This window comes from Zootoca vivipara, chromosome 12 (assembly GCF_965207765.1).
Source record: "Zootoca vivipara chromosome 12, rZooViv2.hap1.1, whole genome shotgun sequence".
Taxonomy (NCBI): domain Eukaryota; kingdom Metazoa; phylum Chordata; class Lepidosauria; order Squamata; family Lacertidae; genus Zootoca; species Zootoca vivipara.
Window position 1 is genome coordinate 39664121 of NC_142595.1, and position 14870 is coordinate 39678990.

General features: G+C 47.7%; 1 protein-coding gene and 1 long non-coding RNA gene across 5 annotated transcripts in view; one reads left to right on the plus strand and one right to left on the minus strand.

The window, feature by feature from the left end:
- LOC118095527 (interferon-induced very large GTPase 1-like) overlaps nucleotides 1-14870 on the minus strand; it is a 212668-nt gene that overhangs the window by 135379 nt on the left and 62419 nt on the right. For all 4 annotated transcript variants that reach the window (XM_088655418.1, XM_088655420.1, XM_088655419.1 and 1 more), the window contains exons 6-13: nucleotides 11900-11962; nucleotides 10214-10318; nucleotides 10043-10105; nucleotides 8357-8461; nucleotides 8186-8248; nucleotides 6500-6604; nucleotides 6329-6391; nucleotides 4643-4747 (exon numbers count right to left, since the gene is read on the minus strand). In XM_088655418.1, the coding sequence (XP_088511544.1) occupies nucleotides 4643-4747; nucleotides 6329-6391; nucleotides 6500-6604; nucleotides 8186-8248; nucleotides 8357-8461; nucleotides 10043-10105; nucleotides 10214-10318; nucleotides 11900-11962 (672 nt within the window). The remainder of the gene's footprint in view (nucleotides 1-4642; nucleotides 4748-6328; nucleotides 6392-6499; nucleotides 6605-8185; nucleotides 8249-8356; nucleotides 8462-10042; nucleotides 10106-10213; nucleotides 10319-11899; nucleotides 11963-14870) is intronic.
- Nucleotides 1-14870, plus strand: part of LOC148684002 (uncharacterized) — a 119573-nt gene that overhangs the window by 81149 nt on the left and 23554 nt on the right. The window lies entirely within an intron of this gene.

The following is a 14870-nucleotide window of genomic DNA, read 5'->3' on the forward strand; positions in this document are numbered from 1 at the left end:
GTCAATTTATTACAACTGGGGCTTTGGCCTACTGAGCAACAACTCATCCCATCCAGAGTTCCCTTTATTGTTGATACAAACCACCTTTTGAGTTCTCAAATCTTTCCCTTCTTGTGGGAAACCCGCTCGTCCTTTTTTTCTTGGAGGAATCCAGTTGTTGGGCTCCCTCTTCTTCTCCCTTTGATGCAGAGATGGCAGGAATTTGCACTCCACTTTCTATACCTTCAGATTTGCCACAGTTCCCATCGCTGGCTCCACTTCCTTTGCTAGAAGACAGAGGGGCACTTAGGCTCTCAGCCCCACTTCCTACCCGCGGAGATGCACAGCTCTCTAGATCCTCATCTCTACCTCCGTTCTCTGCGCCCATGGCAGCATCACTGGGGTTCTCCGCTACATCCAGGGAATCTGGAGTCTTGACTTCTCTCTCTTTGCTGGAGAGCAGGAGACTGGCATCATCTGGGTCCTCAGTGCTGCTTGCACCCCATGGAAGCATAATAGCATCATCTGGGCTCTGAGATCCACTTCCTGCCTCTGAGGATACAGGAGAACGTAGACTCTCAACCTCTCCTACGCCCTCTCGGGACCGGGGAGCATCCTGGTTTCCAGATCTAGCCAGATCCATGCTATTGGATCCACTTCTTTCCCCTGAAAATTCAACAGAGTCTGGGACATGAAGGTCTTTCCTGAGATTCAAGTGATCTGAAAGCATCAGATGAAAAGCAAACAATAGCAAAACAAAAAGGTCAGATTGGGGGGGGAAGCTCAAAACTTTGCCATTACAAATTCAATTTCCTTCTTTTTACAATTAACTGCAGGTGATGCCGAATGACTTCTGTTGAAGCAGGGTGGATAAAAATCAATGATTTTTTTTAAAAAAAATTTTATTTAAATTTGATTTTTAAAACAAAATGCTTTTGGAGGAAAAAAATTCTAAAGATAGTTTCCTATTAAAGTTGCATTATAGTCCAAAGGCTATTCATCAGGAAATAAGGATTTGTTTTTAAGTTTTTCATGTGTGCTAAAACTCAGTCTAATATTTTTTTAAAAAAATTGTTTAACCACATCAGTTAACAAACATGGATACATATGCTATACTGTAATGTTATATAAATTGTTTAAATTGTTATTAAGGAAATGATTATTTCTCTCCTTCCAATAAAGTACAGCAAAGTTAACAAAATATAAAGAGTTAACCTCAAAATAATTTCATAATTATCTGCCCATGTATTTGTAATAGTATACCCAAATCAGTAATTTTTGATATAACGGTAAAAACTCTGAAAATTTATTATTCGAAAAATGAAACCTTCATCTGGTTGTAAATATTAAGATTATACTAGCAAGAATGAGTCTTTTTTGTAAAAAAAATATTTAAATCAAAGTCTTACTGACTAGTGATTTAAATCGATTTAAATCAAATCCACCCTGTGTTGAAGCAAAATCAAAAGCATCTGAAAATCAAAAGCTAAACTGCACCCAGTGTGATTCAATGTTTCCACCAGGGGTGTTTGTTCTAACCCCCCCCCCCATCTTTTGCCAAGGTTGTTGGGGCAAGTGTTTATCTTTATTGTGACTTTATATTGACTGCTCAATTGCTCTCTTCCCCTCATTGCTCTCATTGCTCCTAGGCAGTGCCGGGATCAGCTGGCTTTGCTCTGTTCGTTCCTTTTTTAAGCCCTCTGTTTCCTCAAGTTCATTTGAGCAGCTTGCCCTCTTTTGCTGTGCGGAGGCACTGCACGTGGCGCTGGGGAGTTTATGCAGGCTCTTTCGAGCTTGCATATTTTCTCTCTATTTCCATTTTGCTTATTTGCGTTATTCAGTGCTTGTTTAATTTGATTTAGGCTTGCTCAGTACCAGAGAGCAATAGTACTGGTGGCTGGTTCTTCAGTCAAAGCGAACACGGCTTCTCTGGGTCCTAGTGCCCCAATACTTTTACAAGGTTTCGCTTGTACCGTGAGTCTATTGCTGGCAGTGGCTTATGTTTATAAGTGACAGTTTTCCTGCTAAGTACTGGTACCTGCATGTCATAAGCATTTGAATTAAAATAACCATATTGAAATCAAATCTGATGTTTAATTTTAATTTGGTGTGCGGTGGGAGAGGGGTCATCTTATACGGTGAGTATATACCAAACTCTATATTTTAACTTGAAAATTAGGGGGTCATCTTATACCATAACAAACAAACAAATCCCCCTCCTGTTTAAAAGGCCATGGATTGTTTAATTAGCAAAAGGCCTGAGAGAAGGAAAATGCTTTTGCCCGGAGCCTAAAGATATGTAACAAAGGCACCAGGCAAGCCTTCCTAGGGAGAGCATTCCACAAGTGGGGAGCCATAGCAGAAAAGGCCCGTTCTCATTTTGCCTCCCTCCAGACCTCTCATGGAGGAGGCTCAAGAACAGGCATCCCCAAACTGCGGCCCTCCAGATGTTTTGGCCTACAACTCCCATGATCCCTAGCTAACAGCACCAGTGGTCAGGGATGGTGGGAACTGTAGTCCAAAACATCTGGAGGGCCGAAGTTTGGGGATGCCTGCTCAAGAAGATGGTGATTGCAGGAACTCGGTTGCTTTCTATGGGGAGAGGCTTTGTGGTCCTGAACTGTTTCAGGATGGTCCTACTCAGTGGTTTCATGTAGATGTTAAACAGCAAAGGAGATAAAAATTGAACCCTGAGGAATTCCACATTGATGCTTTCGTGGAGCTGAAGAGCACCCCCTAAGCATCACCGCAAAGCAGTGCCACCCACTCCTAGCTTGGACAGCCACTCCGGAAAGATACTATGGTAGATGGTATTGAAAGTTTGAGAAGAAGTTACAAGAACACATTTCCCCTATCTCTTGACAGAGATCATCATACAGGACAGGCATCCCCAAACTAAGGCCCGCGGACCAGATGCGGCCTACCAGGGTCCTGGACCCGACCCTCCCAGGGCCAGGAGGTGATTGCAGAGGAGAGAGGTACCCCGTGTGCCCTGGACCCCGTGTGCCCTGTCTCCCGCTCCAGGCATAGCTGCCAAGTTATCCCTTTTTAAAAGGGATTTTCCCTTATGCTGAATAGGCTTCCTCGTGAGAAAAGGGAAAACTTGGCAGCTATGGCTCCAGGCCTCCTCGCCTGCCTGTGAGCATGCTGCCTGGGCAACCTGGGCCTCTCCCGACCTGCCTCCCTGCCCCGGAGGCTGGCGGTGCATAGCCTCTGCCACCTCCGCCTCCCTGGGCGCCCGTCGGATGGCTAAGTGTATGTGATTTATTGTAGCCTATTTTTTTGCGGGGGAATGTTTGTTTAAAGGTGGTTGACAGTAGAAGTAAATATAATGCAGTTTTAATTCTACTTAATTCTGCTATTAGAGTGTAAGAGCTCTCTTCCAAAACTCTCTCTCCAACACACCCTGCATTCCCTTTCCACTGTGATGATGATGAGGAGCTCTCTGCGGCCAAAGGCCAGGCTCTCCACTTCAAATGCCGCCTCTGCTGGCCAAACACTTGTGAGCAGGTTTGCTTTGCAGAATCGAGGTGAGCAGAACAGAGAGCCACTGCCAGTGTGCACACAGTGCTTTGCAATGATCCCCCAAGGGGGAAGAAGCAGCGCAGGTCCAAGATACTTTGCTGCCTGAGGAAAAGGGCAAGATAGTGCCACACACCCTGTATCCTGACTGGACTGACTGTTGAATCTGACATTCCCACTGGTGGCAGGACAGTGTCCTTTACGGTACATGGGGCCAACGTCACCTGGGTGGGTGTAGGGCAGGCTGGGGGGCCCAGAAAGTTCTCTCCCTTCAGGCCCTTGTTGTCACTCTGCACCTCCAGCCCATGACACCTGAGGTACCTGCCTCACCCTGTCTCATAACAGGGCCAGCCTGGGGAAGGAGGGTTACACCTACTCACAGAAACTGCACTCCCTTCCAGGGACGAGGTGAACTATGAGCACCAGCTGCTCACTGCTGCTCATGTCTGCTCTTGCGGCTTCCAGGACCTCACAACTACATTCCCCATGTCATTGGTATCAACATGCACCCAGGCCACCAACTGCTCCCCAGCACTCTCTCTCAGGCTATCCACCAAATGGCTGAGGATGGCAGTCTTCACCAAGCTGCTACTGGCCTCAGTGTGTTCTGCCATTGGGGACATCAGGTGAATGGTAAGTGGGAGGTCATGCGCAGCACATTCTACAAGCTCCTCCCCTTTGGCAGTCTAGGAAGAACTTTCCTTTTCAGTCCTCTGAATGCCACATCCCTCGGAGGCCCCGCATGACATGAAGGTAATGTGTAGAAACTAGTCTTTGCACAAAAAATGCATTGGTTGCTCCACCCACGTTTGCCTTTGGCTCCACCCACTACCAGCAGGGAAGGTTGCCCAGAAAGAAATGCCGCCCTCAGGCAGAAAATTATTTTCCTGGCCCTGCCTCAAAGAAATAGGTTTTGAAAGGCAAAAACAAACCAATAGCTCCAGCCTCTGCTGCCAAGTTGCAAACTCACCTGGATGGGATTCTGACATCAGCACTGAGTGGCCAAAACTCTGGAGTGGATTTCGAGTCTCATCTGTAAAGTGCTAAGTGGTTTCTTAATTCATATGGCTGTTGTGATAACAAGGAAGAAGGAAGTTATATCTAAACACTTTTAAGGTTTGGGAAGAATAGTGAGACTCACCATTTTTTTGAACTTGCAGGGCATGTTTGTTTAAAGGTGGTTGAGTGTAGAAGTAAATATAATTCACCGAGTGGCCAGAAATCTGGAGCGGATTTTGAGTCTCATCTGTAAAGTGATAAGTGGTTATTAAAAACTTCCCTAAACAGGGCTGCCTTCAGATGTCTTTTAAAAATAGGATAACTGCTTATTTCCTTAACACCTGATGGAAGGGTGTTCCACAGGGTGGGTGCCACTGCCGAGAAAGCCCTCTGTCTGTTTCCCTGCAACCTCACTTCTTGCAATGAGGGAACCGCCAGAAGGCCCTCGGCGCTGGATCTCAGTGTCCGGGCTGAACGATGGGGGTGGAGATGCTCCTTCAGGTATACAGGACCGAGGCCGTTTAGGGCTTTAAAGGTCAGTGCCAACACTTTGAATTGTGCTTGGAAACATACTGGGAGCCAGTGTAGATCTCTCAGGACTGGTGTTATGTGATCCCGGCAGCCACTCCCAGTCACCAGTCTAGCTGCCGCATTCTGGATTAATTGCAGTTTCCAGGTCAATTTCAAAGGTAGCCCCACATAGAGCGCATTGCAGTAGTCCAAGCAGGAGATAACCAGAGCATACACCACTCTGGCGAGACAGTCTGCGGACAGGTAGGGTCTCAGCCTGCGTACCAGATGGAGCTGGTAGACTGCCACCCTGGACACAGAATTAACCTGTGCCTCCATGGACAGCTGTGAGTCCAAAATGACTCCCAGGCTGCACACCTGGTCCTTCAGGGGCACAGTTACCCCATTCAGAACCAGGGAGTCCCCCACACCCTGTCCCCCAAAACAGTAGCTACTTCTGTCTTGTCAGGATTCAACCTCAATCTGTTAGCCACCATGCATCCTCCAACCGCCTCCAGGCATTCACATAGGACCTTCACTGCCTTAACTGGTTCTGATTTAAAAGAGAGGTAGAGCTGGGTGTCATCTGCATACTGATGAACACCCAGCCCAAACCCCTTGATGATCTCTCCCAGCGGCTTCATATAGATATTAAAAAGCATGGGGGAGAGAACAGAACCCTGAGGCACCCCACAAGTGAGTGCCCAGGGGTCTGAACACTCATCCCCCAACACCACTTTCTGAACACGGCCCAGGAGGAAGGAGCGGAACCACTGTATGACGGTGCCCCCAGCTCCCAGCTCCTCTAGACGGTCCAGAAGGATGTTATGGTCAATGGTGTCAAAGGCCGCTGAGAGATCCAGCAGAACTAGGAAACTAGTCTTTTTTTCTTTTCTTTTTTTAAAAAATGCATTTGTTGCTCCACCCACGTTTGCCTTTGGCCCCACCCACCACCAGCAGGGAAGGTTGCCCAGAAAGGAATGCAGCCCTCAGGCAGAAATAGGGTTGCCAGACTCAATAGAGGACATGGCTTCTGTGCCTTTAATTGCCCTGCTCTCTTTTGAGTCTGGAAACCTTAAAGAGAAACCAGCAGACCCTTTGTTTAATTTCCAAGCAAAGGGTCTGCTGGTTTCTCTTTAAGGTTTCCAGACTCAAAAGAGAGCAGGGCAATTAAAGGCACATAAGTCCTGTCCTCTATATTGAGTCTGGCAAGCCTAGGCAGAAAAATATTTTCCTGGCCCTGCCTCAAAGAAATAGATTTTTAAAAGGCAAAAACAAACCAATAGCTCCAGCCTCTGCTGCCAATTTGCAAACTCACCTGGATGGGATTCTGACATCAGCACTGAGTGGCCAAAACTCTGGAGCGGATTTTGAGTCTCATCTGTAAAGTGATAAGTGGTTTCTTAACTCATATGGCTGTTGTGATGACAAGGAAGAAGGAAGATATATCTAAACACTTTTAAGGTTTGGGAAGAATGGTGAGACTCACCGTGTTTTTGAACATGCAGGGCATGATTGTTTAAAGGTGGTTGAGTGTAGAAGTAAATATAATTCACCGAGTGGCCAGAAATCTGGAGCAGATTTTGAGTCTCATCTGTAAAGTGATAAGTGGTTATTAAAAACTTCCCTAAACAGGGCTGCCTTCAGATGTCTTTTAAAAATAGGATAACTGCTTATTTCCTTAACACCTGATGGAAGGGTGTTCCACAGGGTGGGTGCCACTGCCGAGAAAGCCCTCTGTCTGTTTCCCTGCAACCTCACTTCTTGCAATGAGGGAACCGCCAGAAGGCCCTCGGCGCTGGATCTCAGTGTCCGGGCTGAACGATGGGGGTGGAGATGCTCCTTCAGGTATACAGGACCGAGGCCGTTTAGGGCTTTAAAGGTCAGTGCCAACACTTTGAATTGTGCTTGGAAACATACTGGGAGCCAGTGTAGATCTCTCAGGACTGGTGTTATGTGATCCCGGCAGCCACTCCCAGTCACCAGTCTAGCTGCCGCATTCTGGATTAATTGCAGTTTCCAGGTCAATTTCAAAGGTAGCCCCACATAGAGCGCATTGCAGTAGTCCAAGCGGGAGATAACCAGAGCATACACCACTCTGGCGAGACAGTCTGCGGACAGGTAGGGTCTCAGCCTGCGTACCAGATGGAGCTGGTAGACTGCCACCCTGGACACAGAATTAACCTGTGCCTCCATGGACAGCTGTGAGTCCAAAATGACTCCCAGGCTGCACACCTGGTCCTTCAGGGGCACAGTTACCCCATTCAGAACCAGGGAGTCCCCCACACCCTGTCCCCCAAAACAGTAGCTACTTCTGTCTTGTCAGGATTCAACCTCAATCTGTTAGCCACCATGCATCCTCCAACCGCCTCCAGGCATTCACATAGGACCTTCACTGCCTTAACTGGTTCTGATTTAAAAGAGAGGTAGAGCTGGGTGTCATCTGCATACTGATGAACACCCAGCCCAAACCCCTTGATGATCTCTCCCAGCGGCTTCATATAGATATTAAAAAGCATGGGGGAGAGAACAGAACCCTGAGGCACCCCACAAGTGAGTGCCCAGGGGTCTGAACACTCATCCCCCAACACCACTTTCTGAACACGGCCCAGGAGGAAGGAGCGGAACCACTGTATGACGGTGCCCCCAGCTCCCAGCTCCTCTAGACGGTCCAGAAGGATGTTATGGTCAATGGTGTCAAAGGCCGCTGAGAGATCCAGCAGAACTAGGAAACTAGTCTTTTTTTCTTTTCTTTTTTTAAAAAATGCATTTGTTGCTCCACCCACGTTTGCCTTTGGCCCCACCCACCACCAGCAGGGAAGGTTGCCCAGAAAGGAATGCAGCCCTCAGGCAGAAATAGGGTTGCCAGACTCAATAGAGGACATGACTTCTGTGCCTTTAATTGCCCTGCTCTCTTTTGAGTCTGGAAACCTTAAAGAGAAACCAGCAGACCCTTTGTTTAATTTCCAAGCAAAGGGTCTGCTGGTTTCTCTTTAAGGTTTCCAGACTCAAAAGAGAGCAGGGCAATTAAAGGCACATAAGTCCTGTCCTCTATATTGAGTCTGGCAAGCCTAGGCAGAAAAATATTTTCCTGGCCCTGCCTCAAAGAAATAGATTTTTAAAAGGCAAAAACAAACCAATAGCTCCAGCCTCTGCTGCCAATTTGCAAACTCACCTGGATGGGATTCTGACATCAGCACTGAGTGGCCAAAACTCTGGAGCGGATTTTGAGTCTCATCTGTAAAGTGATAAGTGGTTTCTTAACTCATATGGCTGTTGTGATGACAAGGAAGAAGGAAGATATATCTAAACACTTTTAAGGTTTGGGAAGAATGGTGAGACTCACCGTGTTTTTGAACATGCAGGGCATGATTGTTTAAAGGTGGTTGAGTGTAGAAGTAAATATAATTCACCGAGTGGCCAGAAATCTGGAGCGGATTTTGAGTCTCATCTGTAAAGTGATAAGTGGTTATTAAAAACTTCCCTAAACAGGGCTGCCTTCAGATGTCTTTTAAAAATAGGATAACTGCTTATTTCCTTAACACCTGATGGAAGGGTGTTCCACAGGGTGGGTGCCACTGCCGAGAAAGCCCTCTGTCTGTTTCCCTGCAACCTCACTTCTTGCAATGAGGGAACCGCCAGAAGGCCCTCGGCGCTGGATCTCAGTGTCCGGGCTGAACGATGGGGGTGGAGATGCTCCTTCAGGTATACAGGACCGAGGCCGTTTAGGGCTTTAAAGGTCAGTGCCAACACTTTGAATTGTGCTTGGAAACATACTGGGAGCCAGTGTAGATCTCTCAGGACTGGTGTTATGTGATCCCGGCAGCCACTCCCAGTCACCAGTCTAGCTGCCGCATTCTGGATTAATTGCAGTTTCCAGGTCAATTTCAAAGGTAGCCCCACATAGAGCGCATTGCAGTAGTCCAAGCAGGAGATAACCAGAGCATACACCACTCTGGCGAGACAGTCTGCGGACAGGTAGGGTCTCAGCCTGCGTACCAGATGGAGCTGGTAGACTGCCACCCTGGACACAGAATTAACCTGTGCCTCCATGGACAGCTGTGAGTCCAAAATGACTCCCAGGCTGCACACCTGGTCCTTCAGGGGCACAGTTACCCCATTCAGAACCAGGGAGTCCCCCACACCCTGTCCCCCAAAACAGTAGCTACTTCTGTCTTGTCAGGATTCAACCTCAATCTGTTAGCCACCATGCATCCTCCAACCGCCTCCAGGCATTCACATAGGACCTTCACTGCCTTAACTGGTTCTGATTTAAAAGAGAGGTAGAGCTGGGTGTCATCTGCATACTGATGAACACCCAGCCCAAACCCCTTGATGATCTCTCCCAGCGGCTTCATATAGATATTAAAAGGCATGGGGGAGAGAACAGAACCCTGAGGCACCCCACAAGTGAGTGCCCAGGGGTCTGAACACTCATCCCCCAACACCACTTTCTGAACACGGCCCAGGAGGAAGGAGCGGAACCACTGTATGACGGTGCCCCCAGCTCCCAGCTCCTCTAGACGGTCCAGAAGGATGTTATGGTCAATGGTGTCAAAGGCCGCTGAGAGATCCAGCAGAACTAGGAAACTAGTCTTTTTTTCTTTTCTTTTTTTAAAAAATGCATTTGTTGCTCCACCCACGTTTGCCTTTGGCCCCACCCACCACCAGCAGGGAAGGTTGCCCAGAAAGGAATGCAGCCCTCAGGCAGAAATAGGGTTGCCAGACTCAATAGAGGACATGGCTTCTGTGCCTTTAATTGCCCTGCTCTCTTTTGAGTCTGGAAACCTTAAAGAGAAACCAGCAGACCCTTTGTTTAATTTCCAAGCAAAGGGTCTGCTGGTTTCTCTTTAAGGTTTCCAGACTCAAAAGAGAGCAGGGCAATTAAAGGCACATAAGTCCTGTCCTCTATATTGAGTCTGGCAAGCCTAGGCAGAAAAATATTTTCCTGGCCCTGCCTCAAAGAAATAGATTTTTAAAAGGCAAAAACAAACCAATAGCTCCAGCCTCTGCTGCCAATTTGCAAACTCACCTGGATGGGATTCTGACATCAGCACTGAGTGGCCAAAACTCTGGAGCGGATTTTGAGTCTCATCTGTAAAGTGATAAGTGGTTTCTTAACTCATATGGCTGTTGTGATGACAAGGAAGAAGGAAGATATATCTAAACACTTTTAAGGTTTGGGAAGAATGGTGAGACTCACCGTGTTTTTGAACATGCAGGGCATGATTGTTTAAAGGTGGTTGAGTGTAGAAGTAAATATAATTCACCGAGTGGCCAGAAATCTGGAGCAGATTTTGAGTCTCATCTGTAAAGTGATAAGTGGTTATTAAAAACTTCCCTAAACAGGGCTGCCTTCAGATGTCTTTTAAAAATAGGATAACTGCTTATTTCCTTAACACCTGATGGAAGGGTGTTCCACAGGGTGGGTGCCACTGCCGAGAAAGCCCTCTGTCTGTTTCCCTGCAACCTCACTTCTTGCAATGAGGGAACCGCCAGAAGGCCCTCGGCGCTGGATCTCAGTGTCCGGGCTGAACGATGGGGGTGGAGATGCTCCTTCAGGTATACAGGACCGAGGCCGTTTAGGGCTTTAAAGGTCAGTGCCAACACTTTGAATTGTGCTTGGAAACATACTGGGAGCCAGTGTAGATCTCTCAGGACTGGTGTTATGTGATCCCGGCAGCCACTCCCAGTCACCAGTCTAGCTGCCGCATTCTGGATTAATTGCAGTTTCCAGGTCAATTTCAAAGGTAGCCCCACATAGAGCGCATTGCAGTAGTCCAAGCGGGAGATAACCAGAGCATACACCACTCTGGCGAGACAGTCTGCGGACAGGTAGGGTCTCAGCCTGCGTACCAGATGGAGCTGGTAGACTGCCACCCTGGACACAGAATTAACCTGTGCCTCCATGGACAGCTGTGAGTCCAAAATGACTCCCAGGCTGCACACCTGGTCCTTCAGGGGCACAGTTACCCCATTCAGAACCAGGGAGTCCCCCACACCCTGTCCCCCAAAACAGTAGCTACTTCTGTCTTGTCAGGATTCAACCTCAATCTGTTAGCCACCATGCATCCTCCAACCGCCTCCAGGCATTCACATAGGACCTTCACTGCCTTAACTGGTTCTGATTTAAAAGAGAGGTAGAGCTGGGTGTCATCTGCATACTGATGAACACCCAGCCCAAACCCCTTGATGATCTCTCCCAGCGGCTTCATATAGATATTAAAAAGCATGGGGGAGAGAACAGAACCCTGAGGCACCCCACAAGTGAGTGCCCAGGGGTCTGAACACTCATCCCCCAACACCACTTTCTGAACACGGCCCAGGAGGAAGGAGCGGAACCACTGTATGACGGTGCCCCCAGCTCCCAGCTCCTCTAGACGGTCCAGAAGGATGTTATGGTCAATGGTGTCAAAGGCCGCTGAGAGATCCAGCAGAACTAGGAAACTAGTCTTTTTTTCTTTTCTTTTTTTAAAAAATGCATTTGTTGCTCCACCCACGTTTGCCTTTGGCCCCACCCACCACCAGCAGGGAAGGTTGCCCAGAAAGGAATGCAGCCCTCAGGCAGAAATAGGGTTGCCAGACTCAATAGAGGACATGACTTCTGTGCCTTTAATTGCCCTGCTCTCTTTTGAGTCTGGAAACCTTAAAGAGAAACCAGCAGACCCTTTGTTTAATTTCCAAGCAAAGGGTCTGCTGGTTTCTCTTTAAGGTTTCCAGACTCAAAAGAGAGCAGGGCAATTAAAGGCACATAAGTCCTGTCCTCTATATTGAGTCTGGCAAGCCTAGGCAGAAAAATATTTTCCTGGCCCTGCCTCAAAGAAATAGATTTTTAAAAGGCAAAAACAAACCAATAGCTCCAGCCTCTGCTGCCAATTTGCAAACTCACCTGGATGGGATTCTGACATCAGCACTGAGTGGCCAAAACTCTGGAGCGGATTTTGAGTCTCATCTGTAAAGTGATAAGTGGTTTCTTAACTCATACGGCTGTTGTGATGACAAGGAAGAAGGAAGATATATCTAAACGTTTTTAAGGTTTGGGAAGAATGGTGAGACTCACCGTGTTTTTGAACATGCAGGGCATGATTTGAACCAGGACATGCGACTTCTAAGCATTCCAGGAACTGGCAACAGGCGGCTTCTCCTTTTGCTTGTATCAGAATGAGCAATTCTCTACTTTTTTTCTTTGAGTCTTCGTATTTCTCCAGGCCCTCATATTCTTCTTTTGTGATGACAATCTCTGAGCGTAACTCATCTAAAACACAGTCTATGTTATTCTGAAGTATATCAATTAATTGCTTTCTCCCTTTCCGTATAATTTCGTAGCTGGACATAATCTCTGAAAGCAGCAGTCTGTGAAAGAAACATTTTATTTAGAGAATAATGTTGTCTTATACCAAATTGAATTTTTGTTTTTCTACTTCAGCTGCAAACTGTGGGTGGTTCCAGACGTGCTATTTTAGGGTGGGATTCAGTTGCTTACCAGCAAATTTAATTTGTGCAATTTGATTTTTAGCACTTGCACCACAAACCCCCTCCCCTCCTCTGCCAGACATTTTTGAGCCCTTGGCAAGGGGCTGTATTGGCGCCTCCGAAGCTAGAAAAGACCATGGACCAGAAATGTTCTCTTTTTGTTGCCTTTCACTCTCTGCCAGTGACTTCCTCCACGGCCACTGGGGTCAGGTGTGTTCTGTTCTGCCTGCCTCCCCTCCTCCATCTATCTGCCTGTGTGATGGCCTGGGATTCAGACTCAGATGCTGAACCTGAGGGATCTCAGCCTGCACAGGATTCCCCACCTCCAGATCCAGCTGAGCCAGGACTAGGGCAGGAGCTTGAAGGGCCCTCACCTGTGCTGGATCCTCAGGTGCAGGGATCAGCTGAGTCTGCTCTGGTCCCAGATGTGCTGGAGGACCCATTGCCTGCAGTTGTCCCATTCTCAGCCCCATCAGAGGAAGCTGAGGCTACCCCTGGGTCCGGTAACCCACCCGCCTTTCCTGAGCTGCAGAGGCTCAGGGCAGAGAGGCAAAGGGAACTAAGTTCCTGCAGGAGGAGTGCTTGCCTCCAGGAGAGGCGAGTCACTGGAGGATCGGGGCCGCCCTATGCCTCGGGGCAGATAAAGGCCAGCCAGCCCAGCCCCAAGTTGCATGAGCAACGCAGTTGCTAACCTCTACCTGCCTGTGGCCACATCCCTGCTCCTGACCTGGACCTTGCCCTGCTTCCTGCCTTGCTCCTTGCCACACTGAACCCATGTAGGACTCCTGGAACTTGGACTGGACTTTGACTGTGCCTCATGGATTCCCCCCCCCCCGGCATGTTCCTGAGCTTTGGCTACCCGGCTAGATCCACGGACTGTTTACTGACCCTGCTGCCTCGCCACTGGACATTGTTCCCACTGGACCTGTCCCTGTAGTCCGGGACTGCTGACCGCGGCCCTGCTTGGTCCTGGATGAGTACCTGAACTGCCCACCCGCTGGCTTCCTGCTCCCATTCACTGCTTTCCCTTCTGCCTTCTACCCTCCTCCCTCCCTCCCTCCTTTTTCCCTCCTCCTGTAACTCATGCCCACCCTCTCTGCCTTTTTTCATTCTGAGCTGCTCACACTGGGTAGGGGCCACACAGGGCTGCTGCAACGGCCCATGCTGGTTTTCTCCACCAGGGTGCCTGCATGTCTCATCGCTGACCCCCCCCCCCCACCAGCAGAGGAGCATCCCAGGTAGTGTACTGACAGCCAGCCAATCTGAGCCACTCTGGGAGTAGCCAGGATTTTTTGGGGGGGGGTCCCCAAAAGTTGTTGAGCTTGTTTGGGGAGATTGCCCCCCAAAAGTTGTTCAACTGGAGGCACATGCTTATGCTAGAGGGGCAGGATTGGGTGTTTTTAATGCTTTTCAATAATTTCTGAGGATCTGCAGCTAACAGGAAGTGGAGAAACAAAAAATTAAAAAAATCCTTCCAGTATCACCTTTGAGACCAACTAAGTTTGTCACAGGTATGATAAACCCATGACAAACTTAGTTGGTCTCTAAGGTTCTACTGGAAGGAATTTTATTTACTTGTTTATTTTTTATTTATTCTTTCGACTACGTCAGACCAACACGGCTACCTACCTGTAGGAAGTGGTGATTCACTCTGTGCTGTGAAATGCTTCTCTGCCTCTTCCTGCGCAGCAAAAACCTCAATAAAAGACACAGAACACAGCATTTTTTAAAGATCAGTTGGCAACCATACTTATTATGCCTACCAATTTTTCATTGCCCTGTATAGGTTTTCAAATAGTAAGAACACAATGCAAGCAATCTCCTATATATATATATATATATATATATATATATATATATATATATATTCTCTTTTGTGTTGTTCCCCACAATATAGATAGATAGATAGATAGATAGATAGATAGATAGATATGCTACTAAAGGGACCACCTATTTGGACACACAGTGGATACTAATATCACCCCAAATGTAGGGCAGGATCTATCACAATGGGAAATTCCATTTAATAAGGAAGAGTTTGTGAAATGTACACAAACTCTAAGCATCCACACAAGATCTGTATGCTTTGCATATCAGGTAGAAAGCAATAGAACCTACCTTCTTTTCTCTGTAGGAGCAGCAGAAAGACTTCTCACCTCCTAGTAAACAGCTGTGCTTCTCCTATATTTATAGGCAGAGAGCAGGGAAAGTGAAATGTGAAACTGAAAGCTTCACTCTCTCAGATGGGTTCTGAGTTAACATATGACTTCTAGTCATGTAGCATCCGCCTGCTGTTTCCAGACTGATAAGAGTACAGCGTTTGGGCTGGGTGGGTTAAGTTGCTCTCTCCTCCATTACAAATACCAATGAAGGGCCAATACCTTTAT